This window comes from Pristiophorus japonicus, chromosome 10 (assembly GCF_044704955.1).
Source record: "Pristiophorus japonicus isolate sPriJap1 chromosome 10, sPriJap1.hap1, whole genome shotgun sequence".
NCBI classification, from domain to species: domain Eukaryota; kingdom Metazoa; phylum Chordata; class Chondrichthyes; family Pristiophoridae; genus Pristiophorus; species Pristiophorus japonicus.
In genome coordinates this window covers 104,727,224-104,746,146 of record NC_091986.1, presented here as the reverse complement: position 1 = coordinate 104,746,146, position 18,923 = coordinate 104,727,224, and the positions used below count along the sequence as shown (strand labels likewise).

General features: G+C 45.2%; 1 protein-coding gene across 5 annotated transcripts in view; it reads left to right on the top strand.

Annotated features, from left to right (window-relative positions):
- The window catches only part of cep295 (centrosomal protein 295), a 174,635-nt gene that overhangs the window by 121,254 nt on the left and 34,458 nt on the right, over positions 1-18,923 (top strand). For all 5 annotated transcript variants that reach the window (XR_011595663.1, XM_070891984.1, XM_070891985.1 and 2 more), the window contains exons 20-21: positions 64-300; positions 17,487-17,644. Coding sequence is in view for 4 of the 5 variants with exons in the window: in XM_070891984.1 (XP_070748085.1) it covers positions 64-300; positions 17,487-17,644 (395 nt within the window). In the remaining variant the exon portion in view is untranslated. The remainder of the gene's footprint in view (positions 1-63; positions 301-17,486; positions 17,645-18,923) is intronic.

Genomic DNA, 18,923 nt, shown 5'->3' with positions numbered 1-18,923 from the left:
GTATTTTCAGTACAAATACTGCAGTTAATCGCGTATTGTTCCTATTCCCTTTATTTCTAATAGGTGCCAATCATACCGTTCACGGCATTGCTAGTCGACGGTTAACTGCATCATCTGTTAGTACATCAAGTTTACCATCTTCATCTCTTGTATACCAGGATACAGTTGAGAGCCAAGACATTGATCTTTTTTCCTCCAGGTTGAAGGAATGTACTCCTAATGGAAGCAAAATTCAACAGATAATAGAGAAGTATACTCGAGATCTAAACCAATTACTGGATTCAAGTGGAAGGTTTCAAGGTAAGTCATTTTAATTTTTTAAACTTCTCATACGAAAAGCCAAAGACAAGAAAATGGTATTTAACCCATCGAAGCTTCTCCATATTTAACTTTTCCATTTTGTAGTATCTAGTCTTTTTTTGTTGAACATCTGTATTTTTCTGCCCCTGTTGCCCCACCTGGCAGATTGTTCTAAACACTTATCACTCTGAGCAAATATCATTAATATTTTTCGCCAATTTAAATTAAGGTTTGGGGTCACTCTAACCTCCATTTTTAGACTGCAAGGCTTATGTTTATCTAATCGATCCTCCTGGCTCATTTTCTTTGCATAAGGGATCAACTTTGTTGCTCTATTCTTTGTCCTTTCCGAGGCGTAACGCTTTTTGTGTTGCAATGACCAGAATGGAACACTGTATTCCAAATGAGGTCTGGCTTATGCATTGTTAAGCCCCAGCATAACCTCCAGAGACGTGCAATCTACTGATCTAGATATATATCCCAGCATTCTTTTTGTTTTTTTAATTGCTTTGTCACCATCCAGCTGTTGCAATTGATGAGTCTTTCATCACTCCCAGATAGAAAAATAGAAATTAGGTGCAGGAGCAGGCCATTCGGCCCTTCGAGCCTGCACCACCATTCAATAAGATCATGGCTGATCATTCAACCTCAGTACCCCTTTCCGGCTTTCTTTCCATACCTCTTGATCCCTTTGGCCGTAAGGACCATATCTAATTCCCTTTTGAATATATCTAACGAACTGGTCTCAACCACTTTCTGTGGTAGAGAATTCCGCAGGTTAACCACTCTCTGAGTGAAGAAGTTTCTCCTCATCTCAGTCCTAAATGGCTTACCCCTTTATTCTTAGACTGTGGCCCCTGGTTCTGGAACTCTCCAGCAACGGGAACATTCTTCCTGCCTCTAACCTGTCCGATCCCGTCAGAATTTTATGTTTCTATGAGATCCCCCCTCATTCTTCTAAACTCCAGTGGATACAAGCCCAGTTGATCCAGTCTCTCTTCATATGTCAGCCGTGCCATCCCGGGAATCAATCTGGTGAACCTTCACTGTACTCCCTCAATAGTGAGAACATCCTTCCTCAGATTAGGAGACCAAAACTGAACACAATATTCCAGGTGTGGCCTCATCAAGGCTCTGTACAACTGTAGTAAGACCTCCCTGCTCCTCTAGCTATGAAGGCCAACATGCCATTTGCCTTCTTCACCGCTTGCTGTACCTGCTTGTCAAACTTCAATGACTGATGTACCAAGACACCCAGGTCTCGTTGTACCTCCTTTTTTCCTAATCTATCATCATTCAGATAATATTCTTTCTTCCTGTTTTTGCCACCAAAGTGGATAACCTCTCATTTATCCACATTATACTGCACCTGCCATGCATTTGCTCACTCACTCACCTAACCTGTCCAAATCATCCTGCAGCCTCTTAATGTCCTCCTCACAGCTCACACCGCCACCCAGCTGCGTGTCATCTGCAAACTGGAGATATTGCATTCAATTCCTTCATCTAAATCATTGATGTATATTGTAAATAGCTGGGGTCCCAGCACTGAACCCTGCGGCACCCCACTGGTCACTGCCTGCCATTCTGAAAAGGACCAGTTTATTCCGACTCTCTGCTTCCTGTCTGCCAACTAGTTCTCTATCCACATCAATACATTACCCCCAATACCACATGCTTTAATTTTGCACACTAATCTCTTGTGTGGGATCTTGTCAAAAGCCTTTTTAAAGTCCAAATACACCACATCCACTGCTTCTCCCTTGTCCACTCTGCCAGTTACATCCTCAAAAAAATTCTAGAAGATTTGTCAAGCATGATTTCCCTTTCATAAATCCCTTTCATAAATCCATGCTGACTTGGACCGATCCTGTCACTGCTTTCCAAATGTGCTGCTATTTCATCTTTAATAATTGATTGCAATACCACCGATGTCCGGCTAACCGGTCTATAATTACCTGTTTTCTCCCTTTTTTTTTTTAAAGTGGTGTTACATTAGCTACCCTCCAGTTCATAGGAACTGATCCAGAGTCGATTCATTTTCCCCAAGTCCCTTTTTTGATAATTCAATCACATTTCTTGTCATTCGTATGACCAATATATAATACTTTACATTTCTCTGTGTTGCACTTTATCTGTCATTTTTGCAGCATTTATCTAAATCATTCTGTGAACCTTTTGCTGTATGCTCTGTCTCTATAGGTATCCTTATTTTGGTCTCAGAAAACTTAAGACTACATAGTTTTTTGAATTCTGTTTTGTTTCTAATTTAATAAACCTTCACTGACTTCTGCCCTGAACACCTATTCAGATGAATGGTGCAAGGGGGAGGGATTCAAATTCCTGGGACATTGGAACCAGTGCTGGGGGAGGTGGGACCAGTATAAACCACTCGGTCTGCACCTGGGCAGGACCGGAACCGATGTCTTAGACGGAGTGTTTGCGAGTGCTATTGCGGAGGGTTTAAACTAATATGGCAGGGGGATGGGAATCTATGCAGGGAGGCAGAGGGAAGTAAAAAGGGGGCACAAGCAAAAGATAGGAAGGAGAAAAGTAAAAGTGGAGGGCAGAGAAATCGAGGGCAAAAATGAAAAAGGGCCACATCACAACATCATTCTAAAAGGACAGAGTGTTTTTTAAAAAAAAACAAGCCTGAAGGCTGAGTCTCAATGCGAGGAGCATTCGTAATGAGGTGGATGAATTAACTGCGCAGATAGCTGTTAACAGATATGATGTAATTGGGATTACAGAGACATGACTCCAGGATGAACAATGCTGGGAACTCAACATCCAGGGGTATTCAATATTCAGGAAGGATAGACAGAAAGGAAAATGAGGTGGGGTAGCATTACTGGTTAAAGAGGAGATTAACACAATAGTAAGGAAGGCCATTAGCTTGGATGATGTGGAATCTATATGGGTAGAGCTGCGAAACACCAAAGGGCAGAAAATGTTGATAGGATTGTGTACAGACCACCAAACAGTAGTAGTGAGGTTGGGGATGGCATCAAACAGGAAATCAGGGATGCGTGCAATAAAGGTACAGCAGTTATCATGTGTGACTTTTGTTGTGTCCTTAGATACTCTAATAATGACTCCACGAAGCAATGTGTTGTACTTGAACCTTAGTCCTTTATTTGTTAACTCCAGAGTGAGGATCGCACCTGGTGGCCTGCCTTTTATACTAGATACCTGTACAGATAACCTACAAGTCTCCCACTGCCGTGCACTCTGGTGGCACACCTTGTGATAGTACCAACAGTAGCCATGTAGGATACATGACATCACTCTTCCCCTAAGTCTTTAGTACAAATCACCTCTGCATTGATTGTGCTCTGAGCTTAGCTCTATCTGATTGACCCTTGGCAAGTCGTTTCAATCTTGGGTGAGTGGTTGGTGCAGTAGAGTGCTAGTGGTTGGTGCAGTAGAGTGCTGGTGGTTGCTGTTTGTGTGCGTCCCTGACCACTCCATTTCCTGCCCCCCCCCCCCCCCCCCCCCCCCCAACGTATAGATTACGCCAGAGGCTCATTGCATTCATGTACATTCAAGTTCAGAAAAACAAGGTTGTGTTACATTTGTGGTTTCGCTGTGAGACAAGTACGTTAGACTGGTGAGATACATTATCGATGCGGTGAGCAGTGCTTAAGGACAAACTAGTTCCAGAACTGCTGGATGATGTCCCTGCAGTCTGGTGGCGGTGTGGTGGCAGTGGGAACCCGGTTGGCTTAAGTTGCCTGCTCTTGGGGCTGTTGCTGTGTCTAGCGTCAGGCAGGTTCACAGATGCCTGTGACCTCCCTGTCCTTTCTTTGCACCCTGGGTCGCTGCTGCTCCCCGAGGAGCTGTCGTCTAGCAGTGCACAGGGAACTGCTGACTTGCTGGCCTGGCGTTGTTTGGTTTGGGGTCCTGGTTGGTCCTGGGTCCCTTTTGGGGGTACTGTAGCAGATGACCCTTTGTTTACGGGTATGGCCTTGGTGGCGATGGGGTCTGGGGACTGCGCCTGAGCACAGTCTGCTCTTTCAGGCTCGTGACGGTTGGTGCCATCGGGTGCCTGAGAAGTGGAGCCGATCAGGGGCAGGGTATCGATACCAGTGCTGTTGCCCTGCTGAGGTCGCTTGCTCTGCAGCTCGTGTGTGTTGGCTGCTTGTGGCCACACTGGTGCATAGCCCACTGCATTGGCTGCGTGCAGTCGAAATCCTACATTGCACAACTTTTCATTACTTATGATGGATACTCTGCAGTTCCGATCGCGATCGCGCAACTTTTCCTCGCTGGTTGCATGTACACAATTCAGATCATCAGTTACACATTTTACATGATCATGTGACTTTTTCTTGCTTATTTCATGAACACAACTCTGATCGTCAGTTACACATTTTGTCTCTAACTTACAGTTGCTATTACATTGCTTGAGTGTGTGGAACTGTCCCTTTTAATTATAGTGGGTTGTAAGCCTCCTTTAAGAGATCCTTGCTTGCTTTACCCCAATCCTCTTCTCTGGTTGGTGCCACGTGTTGCTCCATCAGCGCTGCACCTCGTGGTCTGGCTGCGGCCATTTTCTCCTTCAGCGCCTCACCTCGTGGTTTGGGCGCCATCTTTCTTCCATCCACAATGTCTACTGCGTTGATCCTCTTCTCCCCGGGTTCTGCCACCGAAGCTGGGAAGTCGTCTCTGGATCTGATTTTCTTACTCTGGAGTCCTGCCACTGAAGCCTGGGAGGTGCGTTCGGGTCGTCTCAGCTGGATCATCTCCACGCAGTAGTGCTGAGCGGTCTGTGCCTCTGGTGCTGTGCTGGTCTGCTCTCTGGTGCCGGGTCCACCCTCAAGTGAGGGCTTGCTGATCCTACGAACGCGGAGGACGTCGATCGCTGGAGGGTTGAAGTCTTTCCACTTCCAATGGATCTTCTCTATCCAACTTCTGCCAAGCAGCGTTGGTCCATTACCTGCAACAATCCACAGAGGTAACTTGTGCACTGCGCCATCATGGAGTACCTTTACATTCGCATTACCAACGACTGGGATAATTTCATCGGTGTAGGTGTGCAGCTTAGCCTGAACCGGACCAACTTGGGTCGTTCGGCTTGATTGTCCCATAGCCGCTCAAAGGCTTCTTGATTCATTACTGACTGGTTCGCCCCCATGTCCACTTCCATGAAGACTGGAACGCCATCTATCTCGACTTCCGTCTTCAGCGGGGAACACTCGATGGTGCAGGTAAACATGCTATATACCTCATCGTGGGGCTGAGCTGCCTATCGTTTCATAATCTGCGCTGGATTCATGGCCATCTGCAAACTCTTCATCGACACAGTGAGTCATATTTTTCTTATACATTCGTTGGAGGTGGCCCTTTGTGCTGCAGCCTTTGTATACATAGTCTTTAAAGCGGCACTGATGAGTCCTGTGATTTCACAACGCCAGCATGGAGCTACTCGATTAGCCCCCCGCGGTGGACTCTTGAGTTAAGGGATTCGGGGGGGCCTGTTCTCTCTTCCTTGAGCGGGTTCGCGCTCTACAGTCCAGCTTCTAAACGGCGCCACTCTGTGCACAGTCAGTACCTGCCAGGTTTGAGTCCTGAGGGTGAGTCATCTGTCTAGAGCTGCAGGTCGAGGTCATGAATGTCTGGCTCACAGAGATGGCCTTCTGTAGTGTGACTGTGGTATCCGCCGACAGTAGCTTATGAAGAAGGTCCTTATGGCTAATTCTAATGACAAAAATGTCCCACGGCACTTCGTTGATGTAGTTGCTGAACTCGCACGGTGCTGCCAGCCTCCTGAGGTCTGCGGCATATTTCGCGATTTCCTGGCCTTCGGGCCATCAGTGGGTATAGAACCGGTGTCTGGCTGTGAGGATGCTCTCCTTGGGCTTGAGTTGCTCCTGGATCAGGGTTACGAGCTCCTAGTATGACTTGGTCGTTGTCTTCGCTGGGGCCAGCAAGTCCCTGACGAGGCCATAGACGGTGGACCCCACAACTGGTTAGCAAGATAGCTCTGCGTTTATCAGCCAGTGTGGCCGGGTTGTCTCCTGCCAGGTCGTTTGCTGTGAAGAAATGGTCGAGCCTCTCCACAAAGGCATCCCAATCATCACCATCGGCGAATTGCTGCAATGTACCAAGGGTAGCCATTTTTGCGTCAAAATGCATAATCTCGTCGGCAATTGTTGTGTCCTTAGATGTTTTAATAATGACTCTGCGCGGCAATGTGTTGTACTTGAACTGTAGTGACCTTCGTCCTTTATTTGCTGACTTCAGAGTGAGGATCACACCTGGTGGCCTGCCTTTTATACTAGGCCAGGCACACCTGTACAGGTAACCTGCAAGTCTCCCACTGCTGTGCCCTCTGGTGGCACACCTTGTGATAGTACCAACAGTAGCCATGTAGGATACATGACAACTTTAATCTACATATAGATTGGGCTAACCAAACTGGTAGCAATACTGTGGAGGAGGGTTTCCTGGAGTGTATAAGGGATGGTTTTCTAGACCAATATGTCGAGGAACCAACTCTAGAGCAGGCCATCCTAGACTGGGTGATGTGTAATGAGAGAGGATTAATTAGCAATCTTGTTGTGCGAGGCCCCTTGGGGAAGTGTGACCATAATATGGTAGAATTCTTCATTTAAGATGGAGAGTGACAGTTAATTCAGAGACTAGGGTCCTGAACTTAAGGTAAGGTAACTTCGATGGTATGAGACGTGAATTGGCTAGAATAGACTGGCAAATGGTACTTAAAGGGTTGACGGTGGATAGGCAATGGCAAACATTTAAAGATCACATGGATGAAATACAACAATTGTACATCCCTGTCTGGCGTAAAAATAAAACGGGAAAGGTGGCTCAACCGTGGCTAACAAGGGAACTTGGATCGTGTTAAATCCAAGGAAGAGGCATATAAATTGGCCAGAAAAATCAGCAAACCTGAGGATTGAGAAATTTAGAATTCAGCAGAGGAGGACGAAGGGTTTAATTAGGAGGGGGAAAATAGAGTATGAGAGGAAGCTTGCAGGGAACATAAAAACTGACTGCAAAAGCTTCTATAGATATGTCAAGAGAAAAAGATTAGTGAAGACTAATGTAGGCCACTTGCAGTCAGAATCAGGTGAATTCATAATGGGGAACAAGGAAATGGCAGATCAATTGAACAAATACTTTGGTTCTGTCTTCACCGAAGGAAGACACAAATAACCTCCCGAAAATACTAGGGGATCGAGGGTCTAGCGAGAAGGAGGAACTGAGGGAAATCCTTATTAGTCAGGAAATGGTGTTTGGGAAATTGATGGGATTGAAGGCTGATAAATCCCCAGAGCCTGATAATCTGCATCCCAGAGTACTTAAGGAAGTGGCGCTAGAAATAGTAGATACATTGGTGGTCATTTTCCAACATTCCATGGACTCTGGTTCAGTTCCTATGGATTGGAGGATAGCTAATGTAACCCCACTTTTTAAAAAAGGAGGGAGAGAGAAAACAGAGAATTATAGACCGGTTAGCCTGACATCGGTAGTGGGGAAAATGCTGGAATCAATTATTTAAGATGTAATAGCAGCGCATTTGGAAAGCATGGATTTATGAAAGGGAAATCATGCTTGACAAATCTTCTCGAATTTTTTGAGGATGTAACTAGTAGAGTGGATAAGGGAGAACCAGTGGATGTGATGTATTTGGACTTTCAAAAGGCTTTTGACAAAGTCCCACAAAGAGATTACTGTGCAAAATTAAGGCACATGGTATTGGGGATAGAGAACTGGTTGGCAGACAGGAAGCAAAGAGTAGGAATAAACGGGTCCTTTTCAGAATGGCAAGCAGTGACTAGTGGGGTGCCGTAGGGTTCAGTGCTGGGACCCCAGCTATTTACAATATATATTAATGATTTAGATGAAGGAATTGAGTGTAATATCTCCAAATTTGCAGCTGTCATTAAGCTGAGTGGCAGTGTGAGCTGTGAATAGGATGCTAAGAGGCTGCAGAGTGACTTGGACAGGTTAGGTGAGTGGGCAAATGCATGGCAGATGTAGCATACTGTGGATAAGTGTGAGGTTATCCACTTTGGTGGCAAAAACAGGAAGGCAGATTATTATCAGAATGGTGACCGATTAGTAAAAGGGGAGGTGCAACGAGACCTGGGTGTCATGGTACATCAGTCATTGAAAGTAGGCATGCAGGTACAGCAGGCAGTTAAGAAAGCAAATGGCATGTTGGCCTTCATAGCGAGAGGATTTGAGTATAGGAGCAGGGAGGTCTTGCTGCAGTTGTACAGGGCCTTGGTGAAACCACACCTTGAGTATTGTGTGCAGTTTTGGTCTTCTAATCTGAGGAAGGACATTCTTGCTATTGAGAGAGTGCAGCGAAGGTTCACCAGACTGATTCCCGGGATGACAGGACTGACGTATGAAAGACTGGATCGACTCGGCTTCTTTTCACTGGAATTTAGAAGAATGAGAGGGGATCTCATAGAAGCATATAAAATTCTGACCGGATCGGACAGATTAGATACAGGAAGAATGTTCCCGATGTTGGGGAGGACAGAACCAGAGGTCACAGCCTAAGGATAAGGGGCAAGTCATCCAGGACTGAGATGAGAAACATTTTCAACTAGAGAATTGTGAACCTATGGAATTCTCTCCCACAGAAAGTTGTTGGATATATTCAAAAGGGAGTTAGATGTGTCCCTTACGGCTAAAGGGATTCGGGAGTATGGAGAGAAGGCAGGAGTTGGGTACTGAAGTTGCATGATCAGCCATGATCATATTGATTGGTGGTGCAGACTCAAAGGGCCGAATGGCCTGCTGCACCTATTTTCTATGTTTCAATTCTGACCCCCTTACTCAAATTCCTATTTAATGCCACTTTCTAGCTTGAATTCTTGTGTCAAAAGGTTTAAGTATGTACTGATGAATGATATAACATCCTGAAAATAATAACTTTTATTTATATAGCGCCTTTAACGTAGTAAAATGTCCAAGGCACTTTACAATGCGTTAGATATTGCAAATGAAGGGAAAGAGAGAAAAAGCGGAAGAAGGAAGTGTAAGAGGTAAAAGGCTTGGGTCTGAAGCGGCAGCCAAACTGCACATGCAGATGGACATGGGCGAAAAAACTTTTTAAAAAAAAAAAGAAATTCAAATTATATTGTAAATAATACAATAAGGAGTATACAATAGTAAAATCAGTATAATAAAGATTAATTGTAATTAAACAAAATTAAATAATATATACAATAATTATATATTAAGTTAAAATTAGAAAATCAGCAATTGAAGGAAATTAAAAATGTTGAGATTGTGGGTTGCCTGTTACTGATTTAAGGCCAGTAGTTCTATAGTTGCCTGGGTCAAATTTGTCACCACATTTGAATGCAGGTTTCAGGTTTTAAAAACAATTAGTCCTCTGGATAATTAATTTTCATACAAATTAATGAAATTGCATGGGTAAATTTGGCCTGTTTCACTGCTTGCATTGTGGATTGAGTTCATTGCTGCCTCTGCACAACGAAGGAATTGGTTCAGAACAAGACATTGTACACAACTAAATGAGGTGATTTCTCTTTCCTTCCCTCCCCCCCGCCCCCCAACACACACAATCTGCCCTGTGAAGGATGAGTAATTGTAATTGTATGCAAATGTTAAACTTTTGAAGAATAAGGAAATCAGGAGAAATCCTGTAGACTGCAGGAACATATCAATGAACTGGTAAGGTGGGCAAAACAGTGGCCAATGGAATTCAATCCAGAGAAGTGTGAGGTAATGCATTTGGAGAGGGCTAACAAGGCAACAGGATACACAATAAACGGTAGGACACTGAAGTGTAGAGGATCAGAGGGTCCTTGGGGTGCAGGTCCACAGATCCCTGAAGGTAGCAGGCCAGGAAGGCATAAGGAATAATTGCTTTTATTAGCCAAGGCATAGAATACAAGAGCAGGGAGGTTATGTTTGAATTGTATAAAACACTAGTTAGGCCACAGCTGGAGTACTGCATCCAGTTCTGGTCACCACATTATAGGAAAGATGTGATTGCACTAGAGAGGGTACAGAGGAAATTTACGAACATGTTGCCTGGACTGGAGAATTTTAGCTCTGAGAAAAGATTAGATAGGACTTGGTCGTTTTCTTTGGAACAGAGGAGGCTGAGAGGAGCCCTAATTGAGGTGTATAAAATTATGAGGGGCTTTGATAGAGTGGATAGGAAAGACCTATTTCGCTTGGCAGAGGGGCCAATAACCAGGGGCATAGACTTGAAGTAATTGGTAGGAGATTTAGAGGGGATTTGAGGAGAATTTCTTCACCCAGAGGGTGGTGGGGAGTCTGGAGGCAGAAACCCTCACCACATTTTAAAAAGTACTTGCATATGCACTTGAAGTGCCGTAACCTCCAAGAATCAAGAGCTGGAAAGTTGGATTAGACTAGAGAGCTCTCTGTCGGCTGGCACAGACACAAGGGGCCGAATGGCCTCCTTCTGTGCTGTAAATCTCGATGATGATCTGTGAGTAATAATGTTATGTTCAGAATAACTCCAAGACTGTATTGTGAGCTCAAACTGTTGTGACCTTGGTCTCTTATTCAGACTCCAGAGTGAGGAAGCAGCATGGTTTATACCTGCTTGCCCAGGGTGCATAAGTGACCCTTGGGTCTCCCACAGAGGTGTGCCCCCTGGTGACAAGTCTTGCATATTGGTGAGGTTTACGTACATACATAACATCATTTCCCCCCCCCCCCGGCCCAAAGTCTTACGTACAAGTTATTTACAGGTTGAGGCGATCTGGCGCTCTGCATTCCCGGGTCGATCGCCTGAGTTGAAGTCCTGCCATGGGTGAATTGGTTGGATCATTGCTGCACGGCCGCGCGGCTGGTCTGATCGGACTGACGGGCATGGTGGGTTCATCCCCGTGGTTGACGGCAAGGTCGATTGTGTTAGTGGGTCGCTGGGGGCCTGGTCCTTTCACAGTGGTTCCTGGTTATCTGTAGTTCGCAGTTTGGTCTGGTCCAAATGCCTTCTGCATTTGCCCATTACATGGTATCACAACAAACACACAATTTTCATCACAAACACTCCATTCCCCTCTTTGACTAATACAGTGCTAGCAGCCCATCTGGGGCCCTGAACATGGTCTACATCATTTATTCTGATGTCGTGTGGAGGAGCCATGCGATCATGGTACATTCTCTGCTGACAGCATATGGAAGGCTCGGTTTGATAGCATATGCATAGCACCCGGGATAGCTGGGTCTGTAGGGAGTCTACTGTGACACGTGTGGTGCTTGGCTTTATAATTTGGGCTGCCCACTCCGGACCCTAAGGTCTGGCAAGCCAAGGATGGCAGATATAGTCTTGAGACTTTCAGTAGTGGTGGGAGGCCGCGTGGTCCCCGTGGATCCTGGGCCATGGTATGGAGGGCCCGGACCACCGATTGTGTGTAGCCTCCCTGCCTTTCTTCGCAACGTTGCAGGGTTGCCCCATAGGGGCCAATCTGATGGGATGAGCAGTTCGTCTTTGCGACGGATAAGCTGCAACATCCCGTCTAGTGGTTTGCCGTTAACAAGCGGTAACGTGGGATCCTGGCTGGTCCAGGTCCTAAACTGGGGAGTCGTTACAGTTCTTTGGTGTATATCTTTTGTCCCGTGAACACAGGCTACTGCTTTGATTAACTTATTGGATACGTATACGACTGGTTGGTGTTCGCCCGCTACTTTGACTTGTTGTAAGGTACCCCCGACCCCACATAATAATACATCACTGGCCACAAAAGAGCGCTCACATGGGTTACACAGTGCAAACAACTTATTGAAGCATAGTGGGTTCCTGGCCTCCTCAGCGGCCGCCCGTTTACCTTTGCCCCAAGCCCAGTCGTCTTCCTTGCTGGGAAAAACATGCCTCTGTTTTGTTGCAGCAACATCCCCGCGGTCTGGACGCACTCTCGTCCATTTCCGTGATGCCGACTGCCGCGATCTTCCTTCCAAGGGATTTTGCTTCTGCATCTGAAAGACGCAATCTGATCGTTTCAGCCGGAGTCCCACTCTGCTTGGTTGACCTGGGGCCTCTTCCATCGTTGCGAAGCGGTCGTCTGCTTTGGGTGGTGGGTACCGCGCCTGTACCGCTGCTCGGTTGATCTTTACCTCCTCGTGGTCGTGATGAGCGGCCTGTGCCTCGGGGATCTGCAAATGGATCCGCACTTCGATGCCTGGTTCAGCTGAATTGATTCAGACCTGGAACACTGTTCGCAGGTGCACGATGTGTGCTCAGCTGGGAAATGCCCCCAGGGAGGCACCGCTCAGCCCGTGGCCCTGAATCACCAGGCCATGGTCACGCATTCACGTAGACTATGCAGGCCCGTTCATGGGGAAAATGTTTCTCATCGTGGTTGATTCGTACTCTAAATGGATCGAGTGCATCATTTTGAATTCGTGCACGACATCCACCACTGTGGAGAGTCTACGTGCGGTCTTTGCGACCCACGGTTTGCCGGACATCCTTGTTGGCGATAATGGCCCATGTTTCATGAGCTACGAATTCCGGGAGTTCATGTTGAGTAATGGCATCAACCATGTCAGGACAGTACCATTCAAGCCGGCCTCCAATGGCCAGGCGGAACATGCGGTCCAAATCATAAAATAAGGCATGCTCAGGATTCAAGGTCCCTCCCTTCAATGCCGCCTATCACGCCTCCTGCTGGCCTTTTGGTCCCGATCGCACTCGCTCACGGGGGTCCTGCCTGCGGAGTTCCTTATGAAACGTACACTCAAACTCTGCTGTCCCTCGTTCATCCTGTCTTGTCCGACATTGTTGAAGGCAAGTGCTAGTCCAAAAATGAGTACCATGACCGTAATTCAAGGGGGAGATGTATAGAAATCGGTGACCCCGTATTTGTTCTCAATCACGCTTTGCGGCCCAAATGGCTTGATGGTACTGTAATAGACAAAGAGGGGGATAGGTTCATCGTGGTTAAACTTAACAATGGGTAGATATGCCGCAAGCATCTGGACCAAGTTTTTAAAAAAAAAAGGTTCAACATGGACCCTGAGGAACATCATGAGATGGTATTCACACCACCGCCAGTGAACGAGCAACAAGAACATTCAGCAGCATGCACGGTCCCTGCGGTCAGCCCGGACAGGCCGGAATCACCACAGGGAACAGACATGCAGGCCAAGGCTCAACAGCAAGAGCCCCAACTGCGGCGCTCCACGTGGGACCGCAGACCACCCGAAAAACTTAACCTGTGATCCCAATAAGACGTTGGGGGGGGGGGGGGGGAGGAGGTGATGTCATGTATGTAACCTTCATGTAACAACACCGCAATACTACATATACTTGAGAAATGCACACCTTGACCACAGCGGGTGAACTTATGGAAGACATTCCTCGCCTGGTCATCCAGATATATAAAGGGAGGTCCCACACAGGATCATCACTTCTTGGTCCTGTGAATAAAGGTGCAAGTCACAGAGTGACCTTGTCCATAGAATGTGCCTCGTGTGGATTTGTGGTATTGCGTAAGGACTTTACAGGTCGCCCTCTCCTGACTCTGTCACGTGGTGTGTCACAGATCGTTTGCACATTCGCTGGAGGTGTCCCATTGTTCCACAGCCCTTGCACACATAGTGCTTGAATCGACATTGATGGGCTCTATGACTGTCCCCGCAGCACCAACATGGTGTTAATGGATACGCATTCACGCCCCACGGTGGACTCTGCGTCACCCTAAGTCTAGGTCTGGCCTTTGCGGTCGTGTGGGCCCTGCCATGTACAGTTCTGCTTGCTGAAAGCATTATTTTATGCACAGTACTTGCCGGTGAGCTTTGATTCTGTGAAGATATCTGTTTCGTATTGTCGCTCGTGAATATGAAAGCCTGGGCTATCGTGATGGCCTTGCTCAGATCTAGGGATTCGGCAGACAGCAGTTTGCGAAGAATGATCTTGTGGCCGATTCCAAGCACGAAAAAGTACCGCAACGTTTCCCCCAAAGATCCTGCAAATTCGCACTGTCCCACAAAGCTTGTCACATTCTGGCCCTCGGAGCGATGGTGCGTGTAAAAGCGATACCTGGCCATTAAGAATCTCTCTTTCGGCTTGAGGTGTTCCTGAACCAGTGTGCACAGCTCTGTGTAAGTCTTGTCCGTTGGTTTGACCGGTGCCAGCAGATTTTTGAGGCCATCTATCTTAGACCCACATACGGTGAGGAGAATCGCCCTGCGCTTGACCGCCGTCTCAGTCTTGTCCAGTTTGTTGGCCACGAAGTACTAGTCGAGATGCTCAACGAAGGCTTCCCAATTATCACCCTCAACAAATCTCAAGAATACCAATGGCCGCCATTACGGCGTGAAAGTTCATGATCCGTTACTCGTCGCCAATTTGTTATGTTAAGAATAACTCCACAAGACTGTATTGTGAGCTCAAACTGTTGTGACCTTGGTCTCTCCATTGAGACTCCAGAGTGAGGAAGCAGCATGGTGGATTACCTTTTATACCTGTTTGCACAGGTGACCCTTGGGTCTCCCACAGGTGTGCCCCCGGTGGCAAGTCTTGCATATTGGTGAGGTTTACATACATACATACATAACAAATAACATATCTTATTGTAAGAGTTCTTTGTTTTACATACGCTATAGGAAATTTCAAGAACAGGAAAAGACCATTTGGCTGAACAAACCCACTTTTTTGGTTGATTTCAGCCCCACATATTGGGCCCAAGTTTCCACACGATAAAAAACGGGCGCCCCTCCGAGCTGGGCGCCCGTTTTTCGCGCCTAAAAAAAAAACGCGATTCTAGAGCGTTCTGCAGCTCCTTGTCTGCCTGGCGCGGCGCCCAGGGGGGCGGAGCCTATACTCGCGCCGATTTTGTACGTGGGAGGGGGTGGGTACTACTTAAATTAGTTTTTTTCCTGCCGGCAACGCTGCGCGTGCGCTTTAGAGCGTTCGCGCATGCTCAGTGTGAAAAAAACATTGGCACTTGGCCATTTTTGTAGTTCTTTGTAGCTGTTCAATTTTTGAACATTTTTTTAATAAAAGCACATTGCCATCAGCACTTGCAGCCTTCTCACTGTCTCCTCCTCCCCCCCCCCCCACCCCGCCCCCCGCGGGGAGAACGAGCACCTCCCCCCTACACCCCCGCGGGAAAGAACGGGCGCCTCCTCTCTTTCCCCCCCCCCCGCGGGAAGAACGGGCGCCTCAGGCTGACTGCAGCATTATCTGTGCCTGAAGCACTTTCATACAGGTAGGTTTATTTAATCTTTTCTTTGCTTATAAATGTTTATTTAGGTTGGATTTATTTGTTGAAGTATAAATAAGGATTTATTGTAGAATTTAATGACTTCCCTTCTCTCCCCCCCCACCTCGTTCTGGACGCCTAATTTGTAACCTGCGCCTGATTTTTTAATGTGTAGAACAGGTTTTTTCAGTTCTACAAAAATCTTCACTTGCTCCATTCTAAGTTAGTTTGGAGTACGTTTTCACTGTGGAAACTTTGAAATCAGGCGTCAGTGGCCGGACACGCCTCCTTTTGAAGAAAAAATTCTGTCCAAAGCAGAACTGTTCTACCTGACTAGAACTGCAGGAAAAAAAATGTGGAGATTTGCGATTTCTAAGATAGTCCGTTCTCCACCAGTTGCTCCTAAAAAATCAGGCGCAAATCATGTGGAAACTTGGGCCCATTCTGTCTTCTCCCCACACACCACGATTCCTTCTTCAAAAACCCTATCAAATTGTCTTTTGAACCTAATTTATAGTTTTAAGCACAACAGCCTTCCCTGAAAATATATTCTGTGCATTTCTTACCTTGAAATAGTTCTGCCTATAATCCATGCATACTGTTGTATAATTTTTAAGTTGTGTCCCCTGGTTTTTGAACCCTTACTCGATGTCTGGATTTGTCTGGAGCAGCTTTATTAATCCAAATAATAGTTTGTTTTATAGTTTCCACACTGATGAATTCTGTTCTACATCTTCAGGGGTTTTCACAGAAAAAGATTCTCCCAAGTGTTACAGTGTGTATCAGGAATTAACTTGGTTGAAGTCAATATTAAATTTAATGGCCTCAAAATTGTTGTCAAAATAATGGTGAGCGCTGCCGTTGTTTATGTGCAAATTCCACAGCAACTTCAGCTAAGGGCAGAGGTGTGTTTAAACATGGCAATTGAAAAGTTGCCGTCAAAGATGTGCCGTTCGCTTTGCGAAAACGACATCTCACTGTCTGGCCCCCCCCATTCAAATGCATTGAACAACGTGACGTTCCTGTACTTGAACGGTAGATATGAAATAAACATGCCACAGAAAGTTAAGTTAAGTCAAGTCATTTTGAGTCGAAGTACATGAGAAGTGTTAATTACTGCCACTCCATTTCTCCAGCACTTAAAATGAACTATTATAAGTGTTGAGTCGCATTACTTCAGGTTTTAATTGTCGTTGGGAGATTTTATATATATATTTTTTTTTTACTTTTTTTTTCTGTGTCTCAATCCAATCTTTCTATCCCTCACTTTATTTCTCTCAGTGCCTGATTTGACATTGAATTCAACATTCCAATTTACACTTCCTTGTACAGACCACGCACTATTTCAGAATCCTTCAATATGATTGTTCAGGAGATATGCAGTTGCTTGCCCTGTCCACTCAGATCCCAGATGTGCTGCACCATTTCCATTTTGCACTTCCAGTAAATTGCAGGACAAAATATTGTCGACAAACGGGCAAGTCTAACTAACATTGGGTGCCATTCGTCAGTAAAATAAAAGTGAAAACAAAAAATAATACGTTTTATTTACCTTCCTTTTCTTGTCAGTTTTCCTACTCTCAACCCAACAATGCCTAACCTCTGAAGGCCGTTTGTGGGTTTAAATTTTCTGAATGTTTTCTGGTCATTGTTTGAGAGTCTGCAATGTGAACGTTCCAGGCTATTCCAATCCTGTTCTCACTGCACATGCACCTTTAGCAAGGTACTCCCCCACCTCGCTTTATCTAGGAGTGCTGTGGCCATTTTTATCCTGGGATTTGCTCAATTTTTATGGATTATCTAGTCACTGGATAAATTTGCTGAGCCAGTATGGGAGCCTAGTTTAATTTTTAATAAATCCTATTGTCGCACAAATGGTCATTTTTTGTGATATCGTTGTTCACTTTCTTCAGTGCTGCACTTTGCTTGAAAATTATGCATTTGTTTTTCAGTTGTACATATGAACTTGCTTATTTCCCCTCTTTTTTTCAGACTCTACAACTGGTTGTGACATTTCAGACCCAGGAGTCCCTAATTTCTGTCTACAACTGCAGTATTCCCAACAGGATTCAAATCTAGAATTCCAACCTTTGGAGTCCAGACCTGATTTTGGCATTTCAAGTTCTTCATTATCTCCTACATCCAGCAAGGTTCTAAGAATAGTTTTGATGTTGATGCTAAGTCACTGACCTTGATACATGCACATTATTTTGTAGTCAAACCAAAATGTTAAAAAAAAAACATTGTAGATTACATTATAGCAAATTAATTGAATTCTAAAGATGTAATCAAATAGCAGTGGAGAAGTCTTAACATTGAGACTGGGCAAGGAGATGTACATATATCAGTCACTACTAAAAACTGTACAGTTTTAAGGACAAATAAGATATTGGATGCAAAAGGATTTTCTTAATCAATCCAGTAAAATAAATCTACCATAAGAAGTATAGCCAAGGTAATTTCAATTGATAGCTAGTGCTAGCAATGCCCCATGTGCCAGAAAAAGCTATCCTAGAAGTAGAGAATATAATATAGTTCAGAGTATTTTGATTTTCTCCTTGAATTACTGCCAGAAATGTACTTGGTTTGAAAAATATCTTATTTCATTAAATGTTATAGTTTTTCATATTTTTGGAGCACTGTTGCAATTTATATTGAAAAGCACATAGTATTAGCCATATCTTGTGGACCACTGCAGGTTTTCTACTTTTATTTTAATATATTATTGAATGTTTTATCTCCATCATTCAAACATTAACATTTTGAATAGGCTGTCGTCCAATACATTGGGTATTAGCCGCTTTGAGAACTTAATTCTTCCCATGCCCACATGTGCCATATAATTTCCTTTTCCGTTTACCTGACCTAAGTCTGCACTGTATCGAGTATTTGCAAGTTGCTACTTTTTCCCTCTTGTCCCATCACCCCTGTGCTCACTGACCTCCATTGGCTCCCGGTTAAGCAACACCTCGATTTCAAAATTCTCATCCTTGTTTTCAAATCCCTCCACGGCCTCGCTCCTCCCTATCTCTGTAATCTCCTCCAGCCCCACAACCCCCCTAGATGTCTCCTCTAATTCTACCCTCTTGAGCAACCCAAATTATAATTGCTCAACCATTGGTGGTTGTGCCTTCCATTGTTTAGGCCCTAAGCTCTGGAATTCCCTACTTAAACCTCTCCGCCTCGCTACCTCTCTTTCCTCCTTCAAGGTGCTGCTTAAAACCTATCTCTTTGACCACTTTTGGTCACCTGATTTCTCCTTATGTGGCTCTGTCAAATTTTTAAACTCGTAATACTCCTGTGAAGCGCCTTGGGACAATTCACTACGTTAAAGCTGCAATATAAATACAAGTTGTACCAGCTGCTGCTGTTCTACATTGGGGGAAAAAAGCTGTTCTCACTGCTAATTTAGTTCTTCATGATTTATTA